This window comes from Dendrobium catenatum, unplaced genomic scaffold, assembly GCF_001605985.2.
Source record: "Dendrobium catenatum unplaced genomic scaffold, ASM160598v2 fragScaff_scaffold_1288, whole genome shotgun sequence".
Lineage (NCBI taxonomy): Eukaryota > Viridiplantae > Streptophyta > Magnoliopsida > Asparagales > Orchidaceae > Dendrobium > Dendrobium catenatum.
This window is the reverse complement of record NW_021319750.1, coordinates 306673-321570: the sequence shown is the minus strand read 5'-3', so window position 1 is coordinate 321570 and position 14898 is coordinate 306673. Positions and strand designations below refer to the sequence as shown.

At 31.4% G+C, this 14898-nt stretch overlaps 1 protein-coding gene across 1 annotated transcript; it reads left to right on the top strand.

Moving 5' to 3' along the window:
* Positions 1-85: 85 nt before the first annotated feature.
* LOC110092226 lies at positions 86-2590 on the top strand. The gene is made up of 4 exons (XM_020816687.1): positions 86-1376; positions 1585-2005; positions 2087-2144; positions 2576-2590. Exons 1-4 carry the CDS (start codon positions 86-88, stop codon positions 2588-2590), a joined length of 1785 nt encoding a protein of 594 aa, XP_020672346.1.
* The last annotated feature ends 12308 nt before the right edge of the window (positions 2591-14898 follow it).

Sequence of the window (14898 nt, the reverse complement as noted above, 5' to 3'; positions counted from 1 at the left end):
TTTCTCTCTTCCTAGAGATGGAGAGCTTTAGCAGACATAGTATATAGAAGCATCCAACGATAAGAGTACCCAAAGCACTCGGAAGATGTGTTCGAAGCAGATAGAGTATATTCATGTTGTTTTTAAATATGGAGGGCAATGGGTTCAAACTAGTGAGCAACATAGAAAGAGGTATGACGGTGGCAAACAAAGGAGTGTTAAATTTGAGAAAGGTCAACTTACTATTTTTGCGCTCAGATGCGAGGTTCTTCGAATATGTCCATGGCTTAAAGGGCACCCATATAATATGTATTATTATATATATGGTACATCACCAAAGGAATATAAAGACATAATCTGTGACATTCATGTGGCTGAGTTCATAGAAGCATCCAATGATAATTTGTGTGGTGAGATAGTCATTTCAGTACATGAAGTTGAAGGACAAGAATCAATTTCTGATATTAGGGAAGTTATGACTTCCGAGCAAATAGTTGAATGTTCTTTTAACGAAGGTATTTCAATTGCTCCAAGTTTATCTTATAAAGATATAGCTGTTGGCACCTTCTTTCCTGATGCCAAACATTTCAAGCATGCTCTACGATCGGTAGCCATCAAGGAGAATTTTGGAATCATGATAAAGGCAAGTGACAAAACACGTGTGATTGCTACATGTTCTTATGAAGGTTGCAAATGGAGAATTCGAGCTTCTCTGTGTGAAGACATTCAAACTTTTGAAATTAGGAGAGTTTATGGTGTTCACACTTGTCCTGGGATCAATCGCGTTGGTAATAAACTAGCCACAACTGCATGGGTTGCCAATGAAATTGAAGATATAGTTAACAGAAATATTGACATTCCTCCGAAAGACATCAACAACAATTTAGAGAAAGATTATGGTCTTTCTTTACCTTACATGAAGCTGTGGAAGTCTAGGGAGCATGCTCGTGACAATATATTTGGGTCTATAGATGAAAATTATAAATGGGTTCCAACATTACATGCAGAATTGCTTAATAGAAATCCAGGTTCGCATATCACATATTCTTATGATAAGCTTGACCATTCATTTAGAAGATTTTATGTTTGCTTTAAGGTTTGTGAAGATGGATTCTTATATGGTTGTAGACCGCTAATTAGTTTGGATGCATGTCTTTTAAAATCAAAGCATTTGGGTATGCTTTTATCAGCTACCTCACTTGATGGTAATAACGGTTTATTCCCATTAGCATTCGTCGTCGTAGAGACTGAATCCAAACAGACATGGCTATGGTTCCTGCAGAACTTGGCAGAGAGTGTTGGCCCACACATAGAGCCTCTTTCATTTATCTCAGATATGGAGAAGGGTTTGGGTGATGCTATAAAAGAAATTTACCCTGTTGTTGAGCATAGAATATGTATTCGTCCTCTGTGGAAGAATTTGAAAAAAAAAAATTCATTGCAAAGACGGGCATAAAATTCAAGGTTTGGTTTGGGCAGCTGCAGGAGCATATACTAGCACATAGTACAATGACAAACTTTCAGAACTTAGTGTTTTGAGCCCAACTATCTATGTATATCTTACAACATTACCTTATAAGTGGTCAAGAAGCCAATTCATTTTAGGCATATACCATGCTACTAATACAAGTAATAGTGTCGAATCATTCAATGCATGGATTGTAGATGCTCGAACAAAGCCAGTTGTTGACTTAATTGACACACTTCGTGGTAAACTTATGGAGCAAAGGTCGGCGCGAAAGATGATGAGCATAACATGGCAACGTGAATTAGTTCCTCACGCGGAAGATCACATAAGAGAAATAACTACAAGAAAAGAGCATATGTTAGTTCTCCAGTCAACTAATTCGAAGGCTGAAGTAGAATCTGTGCATTCAAGACATATTGTTGATGTTGAATCTAAAGAATGTACATGTCGAGTTTGGCAATTAACAGGGCTTCCATGCATTCACGTTGTTGCCTTTATTGGAATGAAGGAGCATCCACTATGGCATACATATGTTCATGATTTGTATTTCGTTTATAGGTAAATTCCCATGATAAATACAAATGTTCATGATTTGCATACATTTCCATGGCATGATAAATACTTCGTTATGTGTTTTAGGTACATGATGGCATACGAGGGAGCTATTGGTACATTACCTGATAAAGATCAATGGCAAGTAGTTGAAGATGTGGTCGATATTGGAGCGTCTAACACTTCAAGACCTAGAGGAAGACCCAAAAAAAGAAGATTACCAAATTTCCTTGAGAAAGATAAGAAAGTGCATAAATGTAGCAAGTGTTCACTTTGGGGGCATCATCGGAGCACATGTAAGAACCCATTACATAAGATCAACAATGATACAATGACACAACACGAAAACCCATTATCAAAACGTAGAAAGTTGGAAAGTATACGGACAGCTAAGATTTTCAACGATGGAGTAGAGCTTGAGTACCTACATGTTGATGGGTTTTGAGAATCAAAATTATAAATTTTGGCTGTTTTTGTAATTTTTGGCTGTTATATTTGTATACTTTTGTAATTTTTGGCTATTATATTTGGCTATTATTTTTTGCTGTTTTTGTAATTTTTGGCTGTTCCAAACAGATATTACTATTCTGAGCAAAAGTATACATATAACTTTTGAATTCTGATGTGTTCACAATAATCTGAAAGCATGAAGTTGAATGAAGCATGATTTCTGATGTGTTAACTTGGTTCTGATGTGTTCCAAGCATGTGTTAACCTTGTTCTGATGTGTTTACTCCAAGTTGAATGAAGCATGAATTCTGATGTGTTCACGATAATCTGGATGCATCTTTTGAATTCTGATGTGTTCACGGGTTCACGGGTTTGTGATGCAATTGATTTCTGATGTGTTCACAGGTTAGTGAATGAAGCATGAAGTTTACTAGTAAACAACTTGGAGTAAACAACAATTGATTTCTGATGTGTTCACGCGTATATTCCAGTTTTCTGCTGTATGTTCACGATTTTGTGAATGAAGCATAAAGTTCTTCCTAGTTTACATCAAATGAACCTTGAATCAAATTGACTTGCACGTAAAGCATGAACAAGGTGATCAAAATTTGAAGAACAAGGTGAAATTTCATTCACTAGTAAACAACTTACAAAATGTTGCAATAGACTTCATCAAAACATTCATGATCAACTACACAACAACCATACAATAAACTTCTACATCATTTGGACTACTTCGACACGCAACAATAAACTAAATAAATATGGAAAGCAATGTCAACAAGAAAAACACCAATAAAGACTTTCATCAATAAGATGATCAAGTCTTGCTTCTTAGACATCCTAGCTTCAAAGCCTTCATCTTCATTAGGTACACGAGAAGTTGTCTCTTCTACGTCGTCTGTCCATTTAAAGTACCTGCATGTTGGAACTCGTTCAATATGAATTAGGATGTTAAGCCTAATTAAATGTCCCAAGGCTAACCAAGAGGGGGGGTGAATTGGTAATTTAATTAAAAAATTATACTTCTACTCTTGGATTTTTAGAAAACCTTTTTAATTATTAATGCAAGTTAAATTTAAAGTTTAAAAAATAGAACAAAATCACTTAAATATTCAAAACATTTAAAGCAATACAAGTACAAAACACAAGTATATAAACTATAAAAATCTTCATATCACATTCCAAATGTCTCACAAAAAGATTCGTTCTCAACATTTTACCCATATAGCCATTTATATGCGTACAAAAAAAGAAATACAAATCATCCAGGACGATCAAGAGATCGTACAGTACGATATGTATTGGAAAAATTTAAACAATACGCAATCAGTCAAAACCAACTATCAATTTGCTACAGAAATCGTACAGTACAAAATATTTTCATCCAGTACGAATAGAATACGTAGAAAAATTTGCATGATCGATCTAAAACAGGGAATCAGATGTGAAGACATTTCAAAATCATACAAAAACACAAAAAAAAGTTAGAAAAACACATAAAATAATAATATTTGGAATCATCAAAACTATACAAGTTGCAAGAATGTAAAACATGCAAATAACAACTTTCCTAACACTGCAATCGTCTTCCGTTCGATTATTCATGCATCTATAAAATTGCCTTCCATAATTGGGTCCACGGTAGCAAGTATATAAAACACACTTAAGATGACAGTAGCAGTAAACTTGATAATGTGGGCGCCTCATAGCAGATGAATTTGATGAACTCATTTGAAGCAACTATGCCGTCAAACTTGTTATTATGTTCACTGCTGCACAAAAACAGAAACATAGATTTCAATTTGATGAACTCATTTGAAGTAAACTGAAGAATACTACTCTAAGTAAACTGAAGAATACTACTCTATAGGAGCATTAAACTGAAATCATTTGAAATAACCTAAAGAACACTTACATTTCATTAAAATTGCATTCCTACAGATTAATGCTTTAACGGTAACATCGGGATAAAGAAATTAACAAAAAAAAAAAAATTGAATATAGAACCACCAAAACATGCTATGTCTGAAGAATACTCCTGCTCCGGCTGAAGAAATCCACACCCGCTTTATTCAGTTGCCTGAGTATACTACAGCTTCTACAGATTTATCCTCACGAACGACGAATGAGCTGAAGAAACATAGGGGAAAATAGACGATATTGGGGAGTTTAGGAACAGATCTTACCTTTCTTCTCCTTCCAGTGGTAAGAGACGAAGGAGCACGGGATTTCCTCAAGCGTTCGGTTGGCGTTCGGTGGGAAGAGCCGGATGTTTTTAGGGATTTTAACTGCTAAGCGGGCGTGAAGGTGAAACCGAGCGAACGGAGTAAGACGGAGTGGTATTTCTTAGGTTAAGTTTGGATTAAAGTGGTATATAAGAAATATTTAAGTTTTGAGTGTTAAATATGTAATACATATGTTATAAAGTGGTATGTATGTAAAAATCCCTTTTTTTATATTTATGTCATACACAATATTGAAATCCAAGACCTTCTAGTTGATAGCCTAACCTCCAAGCCAACAGATCAAGATGAGTTGTGTGATTCGAGTGATCATAGTTATGCCTAAATAAAAAATCATAATTATGATCTAAAAAATAAAGTCGTAAGAAAGATATCTCAAACAAAATCTTAGTCAATCAAATTCAATCATAAGTGAAAATCAATTTAGATTAATTCATCAAATTTAGCTCAGAATCAAATTAAGGCTTCGTTTAGTAAAAATTTTTTATTGCTTCTTAAAGAAGTTTTTTTACTACAAATAATAATATTTTGATATTAAAAACCTGTTTTAAGAAGTAACAAAAAAATCGTCCTAAACGAAGCCTAAATTTCAAGTCAGGCTTATAAATTTTCAAATCATTCAGCTTATTAGTTTAGGTTTAATATAAAACCCAGCCCTATTTACAACTTATATTTACGAGAATACCTCAATTCAAATAATCATGTGAAATAATTTTTTAAGAATTAACCTTATTATGGTTAATTAATTTAATTTATCATATAATATGAATGAAAATTAATGTGATTTTAGTCATAAAATTCAAGTGGAATGTTCTATATCAATGAAAAATTGTAGTTTTTTTTTTTCAATAGATCATGCAGTTGCTTCCTCTTTTTTTTTTTTTTAATTCATGCAGCTGCTTCCTCTTATATGATATATCCTAGAAAAAACACCTTGAATTGGGTTAATGAAAGATGCTTCAATGAGAACTAATTGATCAATTTGAACTTTAAGTGAGCTAGCGTATTTGATGAACTGCTAGATACTCATTCATATAAGGCTCTTTTATGATTGTTTATTCATATACTTATATATGTTTCTTAAAAAAATTAAAAACTCTTCATATATAATTATATATGTTTGTATATTCATATAATTATCTTTTTTATTATTTGCTTTCAGGGTGTCATTATATATATATTGGGTGAGTATTCCTTATGTTTCTTGACACTCTCTTGAGCAACAATACAACAAACCTATAGCGGCAATGCGCTAAAAAGTAATAAGATTCATTTTATCGAAGATTGATTTAAAAATAACATTAACGAAACTCTTGATGTTAATTGAAATGTTGTATATATTGTAGTTGGTAACTAAGGAAGTAACAATCATGGCATCATTGTAAGTGTTCTCTACAATTGGCCTATTGACCTCACTACTAAGTGTAAATTGTATATTGTTTATTATGTTTAAGTGACAATGTGTTGTTTTAGGGTTTAGGATATGTATGTGAAATGTTTAGAAAATGACAAAAAATTATAAGTGTTGAATTGCACTGTGACACACGTGTATATCACGCCCAATGTCGAGTTCAATCACGCTAAGGTGCTAGTTTTCAAAGTTACAGTGCTAGTCTTCTCCATTTTCAAGCGCCGTTGTGGAACCATAGTCAGTGTCATGGCGTAACACAGTGCCGCTATGCCAAAGTTCAACACTACAATGTTGGTTGTCTCAAGAAAATGGATGTCCCAGTGTCATACCTTTCAACACCTCAACATAGGATCTTTCATTCGAACTTTTTAGAAGACCGTGACGGAGTAGTTATCAACACAAGAAACTATGCTAACTTAGCCAGAAGACTCATCATTTCAACTGGTAACCGTACCACATCAACTAGTGCCACAACAAAGCAGATTTTATAACACCGAGGCACTAGTTCATTTTTCTCCGCCGCGCCACCACCTTGTTGAGCAATGCGTCTCTTAGGCGTTCTTGTATTTACTATAAAAATATTTTCAGTTTTTTTTGTGAGAGAGTTCTATCACTTTGAGTGAAAATCATGTTTTTGCAAGTGTTTTTTTTTATTTTATTGATATGGAAGATATTATAGTTTAGAATTGATATGGAAGGGAGGTTAGGAAAGTACAAGATACTTGTGTAATTAGTGTGCTTACATTAATTTCATATTAAAGAAAATTTAAGCATATTTCAAAATTTTGTAAGTCACATTCTAGCTCATACTAATAGCATGTGCTATCATCTATAAGCTCCCATCAAGATTTTAGTGTCGTTGCTAGGGAAGTAATGTGTGTAGTGCAACTTTGATTATACTGTTGAAACAAGTGTATAATTAGATTTACTTATATCATGTATCTTTATTTTTTTTTAATAAAAAATTTAAATAATCCAAAAAAGTATCATGTTTGATTGTTTAGTTGCAATTTTTAGCTTTATAATTTCATTGTATGTTTGGTAAAGCTAGTAAGGAGTCCTTGTTGTTTGATCCACCCTTTCAAAAATCTTAAAAAAAAAATAATAATAATATCTAACCCAGTACAAGATTATGATCATTTTAGACTAGTTATGGAGTATGCTAATCCTATAGCATAAGGAATCCATTAGAGTATCAATAGACTCACTATCTAAGCTAACAATTTTGAACTGAAACCTATCATAATTCAAATAATTCAAAATTTTTAATTTGGGGGAACTCTTGTTGAAGATCCCAATTCAAACTTAATTAATTCCTTGAAAATATGTGTAACATTTAAGTGTAATGATGTCAGCAAATATGCCATTAGATTTAGATTGTTCTCATTTTCTCTAAGTGACAAGGAGAAAATGTGATTAAATTCTTTGCCCCCGGCTCTATAACTAGTTGGAATGAGTTGGCACACAAAATTGTAGCTAAGCATTTCTCACCTTTAAAAATTGCTAAACTTAAAAATGATGCACTTCTGTTGCCCAGATTGAAGGAGAATCAATTTATAAAAGTTGAGAGATTTAATAAAATACTTAATAAATGCCCTCATTATGCCTTACTCATTTGATTGGTTATTCATCCTTTTTACAATGGATTAGGAGGATGTTTTGATTAAGGAGAGGTTCAACCTACTTCTGTCACCCTTCAACCAATTGATAGATCTTTCACTTATCCTAGAGAGGTAATAGAAGATGTTTTGATTAAGGTATTATGTTTAATATGGAAGAAGATAGGGAAATACCTCTCATTTTTTTAAAACCTTTCTTAGCCACTAGGAAGGCCATGACTGATGTGCATAAAGGGGAATTAAATATGAAGATTAACGGTCAACATGTGACCATTGATATTCTTAAATCTATAAAACTTCCACATGAAAAGAATAAAGATTGCTTTAGAATTGATATGGAAGATATTATAGTGGAGGGTTAAAAAAAAGAGTTGTTAGAAAGGAATTTATTGGAAGAAGATGTTGAGGAGAATTGTGAGGATGCAGAAGAGTCCATTAAATATATTTGAAATAATACTAGAGTATTTAAGGATAAGTTTAAAACTTTAGGGACAGTATATTTGGGTAAAACTTCAAGATCTTCTATTGTTAGTGGTATACTTCCATGTGATTTGTCTTTTATTCAAAAGTGGAATTTATTGTTTAGTATCAAATATTATTTTTAAGATGAATCATATTTATTTAAGACTTGTAATGAACAAATTATTAGAAGGGTTTTTCCCTAAGGAAGAAATAGAATAATTCATTAGAGAATGTTATGATTCTCCTTATAGAGAGCATTTTCGAAGTTTTAAAATTGCTTAAAAAAACCTCAAATCTAGATTTTTTGGCCTTATTTATTTCAAGATGTTAAAAAATGTGATAAATACCAAAGAGTAAACAAAATTTCTAAAAAAAAAAAAATGCGCTTTAACTATTTTTTAGGGATTGCATTTTATAGGAACAATTGTGCAATATTATGAATGTCAGTATATTTTTATTGTTGTGAATTATGTATCAAAATTTGAAGGAATGACAATCCCTAGAATTGATGCTTAAATTTTTATTAAAAATATTTTTCAAGATTTAGAATGCCTAGAGTTCTAATTAGTGATGGGTGAAGTCATTTATGCAGTAAGAGAGTAGATGCAACATTAAGGAAATATGATATTCATCATAGCAATGCAATAGTTTATCATCCCCAAACTAGTGAACAAACTGTTCAAATTAGTAATGGGAAAATTAAAAGAATTTAGGAAAAAATTGTCAATTCTAATAAGAAAGATTGAGCTATTAAGTTAGATGATGCATTATAGGCATATAGAATTGCATTTAAGACTCATATTGGAATATCTCCCAATAAATTAGTCTTTGAAAATGCTTGCCACCTTCCTATAGAATTAGAAGATAAGGCATTTTGAATTGTTAAAAAATTAAATTTCAACCTTAAGGGACTATAAAAGAAAAGATTAATATATTTGAATGAATTTGAAGAAATATAACTAAGTTGGCTCATCCTGAAATATAATAATTAGTATAGTCTAACTGAAGATTATAAATTTAGCACTAATATGAGGCAAACCACTTATGTTTGAAGTTCTTTTCTGTTATTTAATTATTTTCTTGAGTGTAGTGTCATCTTTAGTTTGTAATTTACATGTTTTGTGGTTTGTTATGTTGTTTACATTTGATAAATTTATTTATGCTTAAATATTGTATATTATCTTCTACAAATATTATAATTTGATTACCTATTTAGCCAAAATAAAAATTATGATAAAAAGTTATGTAAAATTAGGTTAATAATAAAATCCTGGATTATAGTTTGAATGAACATTGCATAATAATTTATATTTTCAAAATTTAACAATTAACTAATCTAGATCATCTAAGCTATTAACTTAATTTTGAATTTAGAAACTATATATTAACTCATTGATAACTGCATTGAAAATGAATAAATAAGTTAAAAATTAGATGTACACAACTGAAATTTGGATAATCATAGTAAAACTTAAAAATAGAACCAGTGATATTATTAAATATTTATATTAATTTAATAGGATTTGTAAGAGAATGAAAATAAAAATTGATATTCAAAATCATTAAGTATGTGCTTCATAAATTATAAATGAAATAAAATATGAAAATTTAAAAATATAAATATTACAAAAAAAGAAAAGATGAGCACATTCAAACATTAGTATCAATCACTACAAGAAAATCGTTCATTACCGGTGGATATTTCTGACGGTCTATTTTTCGGGCGGCTTTCTGGCGGCTTACTGGCGGTCTAATTTTTCAGAAAAAATTTCGATGGCTTCTGGCAGTTTAGCGACGGTTTTGTTTCCGGCGACTTTTCCGGCCGTTTGTAATAATTTCTGAAAAATCATATATTCATAATTTAATTAATTAATACTTTATAGTTTAACATAATTAATTAATTTAATTATTAATTTAATATTTTATTTTAATTAATTATACCTTTAATTCAAATATATTATATTATTTAAATAAAAAAAGATAAAATAAGTAAATTAGTACATGTAATAGTGCAATCATGAATTTCTCATTTAACTATGAGTAACTAGTCTATAAACTACATTATTTATTCTATATTGAGAGGTCAATTTTATATTTTCAAATATAACAAATAGATTCAAAATAAGAAATAACAAGGGTAATTAATTGAGATAACTATTATGCCTCTTTCAAACTAAAATTGTAACTTTGTTCATTCCAAATTACTTCTAGACTGTGATGTATTATCATATATGTTGATAATTTTAAATTATCAATTTTTACTTTGACTAGTAAAATTATCAAGGGATGAATATTAAATTTTATTTGAGACTAGCAGGTGTTTAATTAGATGATGGAAATTTGTTAAGTATAAATTATATATTATTTATTTTATTTGAATTTTAGTAAAACTATATTATTTTAGTTGCGTTTGTATAAGAAATATTTAGAAAATGATAAAAAATTATGTGTAGAGTACCATTGCAGCGCCCGAGTATATCATGCCACAGCCCCGAGTCTAATCATGTTGAAGTACATGTTTCTAACATTGCAATGCCAGTCTTCTTTATTTTTAAGCGTTGCGGCATAACCATAGTCAATGTCGCGGCATAACACAACACTGCTAAATTCAACACTGCAGCAATGGTTGTCTTGGGAAAATGAATGCCATGGTGTCCTACCTCGCAACTCCCTAGTATCGGATCCTTTATTTGAACACCGCGATGCTCAAATTTTTAGAGCATTAGGGCAGAGCAGTTATCAATATGAGCAGTCATGCCACATCAGTCAATGCCATAATAGAGCATATTTTATGGCAACAAGGTGCTAGTTAATTTTTCACCACCGCGGAGCCACCTCCTTAAGCGGCGCAACGCTTGAGCCCATTCCTGTATTTACTATAAATATCTTTTTAGTTCTTTTATGAGAAAGTTCTATCACTTGAGTGAAAATTATGTTCTTGTGAGTGTGTTTTTTAGTGTTCCCTTAGAGCAAAGTTTAAAGGAGGCTATGAACATATAAGATACTTTTGTTTGTGGAGATCTTAGTATATTCGTGTAAGCAAATCTATATTTGATCAAAGGAGTAAGGAGAAGATCCTCTACCCTCGACATAGCTAGACAAACAATTATTAGTAGCTTGGCTTGTTAGGGAACTCTATGATGTTCTAGGCGACGGTGCTCTAGTGGCATGAGGGGCCTCCTATCTCTTTTGCTCCTTGGGCAATTTTTTTCCATGTCATTGCTTCATTCTTGTTGCAAGTTCTTAGGGCATGTTGACACAAACCAACCTGACAAAATCTTAATCTCGAATAGGTTAATCCATGTTGAATTGCAATAATTTAGTTATGAATATGTATTTGAAAGAAATTCCTTTTCCATTTCATTCATTTACAGATCACAAAGCCACGATACATCAAATTCATAATGCAAAAAATTAACTATGAACATTTTCTTTCATTTTTTAGTTATACAAAAAAAATGTTCATGTACACAATAATCATGTACAAAACTCCAATATATTTTCATCAAATATACACCATGATTATCAAAGGAATCTACTAACAGAAACATACCTAACCTACAAAAAGTTATAACCTTTATCTATCCAATCCGCCCCTTTATCTTTCCCTAACATAAAATTAACACATGAAAAAAAAAAAAGACGTGAGCAAACCACAACTTAGTAGGCTACCCTGAACCTACCTAAATTCTTAATAATAAACAAATCTGTAGTATAAATATATTATTTCGACAAATGCATAAATAGATATATAGATAATCCATATAACTCTTACCAGAGCAATAAAAGGTTCATAATAGTATCAACATAATAATTATATCAGATAACATAAATAACACACGGTCATATGAAATATAATTAAATGAATTGCATCATATTTAGTTCTCAGTCACCTCAGATCAGATCAATTCCTTAGGCCCTTATACCTCCTAACATTTAATAGATAAATCATATATAAATTTAGGTCGGTATGATTGCCTATGCATAACACATCTAAAATAGGCCCTTATAACTTCCAATGAACATCACCTCAATATCAAACCCTTACCAATGTATAACACTATTTCTTCATTTGTAATTCAGGCTCTTATACCTTCACTTGGATGCATAGGACATCAATAACAACCATTAGCACTTCCTTCATATAGATTTAATCACACAAATACAGAAGCATCACACTTTCAATATATATAAACTTAATTAGACTCATCTCAAAATACATAGAATTGCACTTTTATAATAGAACAATTATAATTTTATGGATAATTTCTACACACACTTCAATAATTATTAATCATAAAATTGTTTACAGATAATGTTCGCAATATTATTTCAGGGATTTTATCCTTCTATAATAGATTTTATGAGAGCCAACAAATATATTAAAAATACTAAAAATCTCATACAATCTAAAACATCTAGTGAAAATTTAGATGAAATAGTCAAAATATGCATAATAATAAGAGAAAATATACTAAAAGTTGCATGTTGAAAATTTCTTATATATCATAATATTCCCAGTTTTATGCCATTAAAAACCCCCAAAATCTAAAATTCCATTTTATTGAAAATAGAGATAAGATATATGTAACTTACAAAGATTCAACAACTTTCACAAGTAGTATTTCAAAAGAAAATAGCCTGAAGACCTCCAAAATGTACGTTGTGTCTTTAGAATTCTCCTCTCTCTGTCTCTCTAGCCCATCAAAACCAATGGTTGAAATGTAAGAGTGATGAAAGATTTAGTGGATTTTGATATTTATAAAAATTTTGGTTATAACATTGTGGCACCCAAAGAGCCAACACCATAGCGCTCCCAAGAAATTATTTCCTATTCAAAATATTGAAAGCTTGGCACCACAATGCCTAAAAATAAGTGATGTAGCTCTCCCATAGTACTTATTTTTCTACCAAAAAACTAGGAATTTAGCACCGCAATGCCCATAAGACATCACCATAGCACTCTAGAGGGATTTTTGTATACACATCTAGATTTTCACACATATAACGCCCTTAGGACTCAATCTTATGCAGATAATACATATAGAAATATTCACATATATACATAAAAAACATGTTACATGAACATATTAGTTCATGTCATAATAGGTTTTATAATCACCATTATATTAGTTCTTACACGAGTGGTCGAAGATGATTTTGACCACCCAAGTGTATTCCTTTGCATTGATGTGATTGTTGATGAGCTCCAACAATTTATACAATGTCCTCAACCACTATAGGCTAAGCGTGTAAGGAAAATGACATTCCCTTCAACATCTACCATTGGAGCCTTATAATAAAGCTCCTCAATGACTTGCCAAGTTCTTGACCCATTTTAAGGAGAGCTTGTAAGCTCTTTTAGAACTTATAGGCACTCTGGAACTAAATTAATATTAATATTATCTTAAATTATAAGAGAGAGGTGATAATCATACAAGCACGCAAGTGAGTAATCTCAACGCATACTCCATGAGGGTTGTAAAGAATAACCGGCACTCTAGAGCATATTCATTGTCTAATAGTGAGGTCATCGACTCAAAGGTGGTCATATGGTCAATTGGAGCAATTTTGCTCCTATAGGACTGCAAGTATGTCATCTTTAACTTCATAGGTAGCCTTTTCTTTGCTATCTCCCTAAAGAAAGTATTTTTAATTAATCTCCTAGTGTGTTAAAGAGGTGGGTTGTATTCTTCATCACTTGACCTTTTGGGTGTCGAGGTCAACGTTTGTTATTCGACCTTCTATGATGAACCATCAAGTAGATGACCCTTATGGGGTGCTCCCCTTTTGCACATTTCTTGATAGCCTTATTAGAGCATCATATATCATTTTTGTCAACATTTCTTCCATTTTCATGAGATTAAGGTGAGTAGTATAGTTTGAGTACCCCATGTTCATTAAGGGTTTGGGATGACTCTACTTGCACTTGGCCTTCTAGTCATTGGTATCAATCATTCAATCCACACTCACCACACCTCTAAAGATGTTGGATAAAAAATATCCATGTGTAATATCCAAACTTACTAGCAACGAGCTTTAGGGATGTAACATGATAAATTGTTTGATAATGAAAAGAAAGAGAGGGAGAACTCTATATGAAATAATCTAATAGCTCACATATTTGTAAATGCCCAAAAGTTTTGAAATGTTCCTCTTCACGCATTATTTATAGGGATTCGAAAGCTAAAAAAAAAGGTTACATCAAATAAAGAAAGAAAATACATAAGTTAATGTCTCTTAATACAGACCACCATAAAACACATGTCACACTCTAACTAACTCGGTGGAGGATTGCCTTTCTCAAATTTGTTCTTTTATATTGGGGTGAGTTTTGTAGTGAGTAGGTGTAAGCGAATATGTTGATTAGTGCTAAGTCGAGAGAGTTGTAAATGGAAACCATCTCAAAGTGATTGATGATCTATGTTAAGACCTAATTTGTTCCTTTATATATATCTTGTTTAATATTCATAAAGGATTTATCATGTGGTTGAAATAATCTTATCTTGAATTATTGATGCATAAACTTCTATTCATTGAATTGATATATGTAGTAAATTATTCATTTTCATGCATGCTAATTCTATTAAATGCAATAAATATTATTCTTGTAAATTATATTCCATTTTAAAATAGCAATGGCCATATTAAAATATCAATTAAAAATTGCTCGTAAAATACACTTGTGTGTATTGTTATGTAGGTCAATAT

Bases quoted from the DNA above. Each gene is read 5' to 3' on its own strand.
- LOC110092226 (XM_020816687.1), top strand. From the start codon at position 86: ATGTGTTCGAAGCAGATAGAGTATATTCATGTTGTTTTTAAATATGGA. The intron at 1,377-1,584 runs GTATTCGTCCTC...AATTCATTTTAG, and splicing joins TGTTGTTGAGCATAGAATAT to GCATATACCATGCTACTAAT. The intron at 2,006-2,086 runs GTAAATTCCCAT...TATGTGTTTTAG, and splicing joins GATTTGTATTTCGTTTATAG to GTACATGATGGCATACGAGG.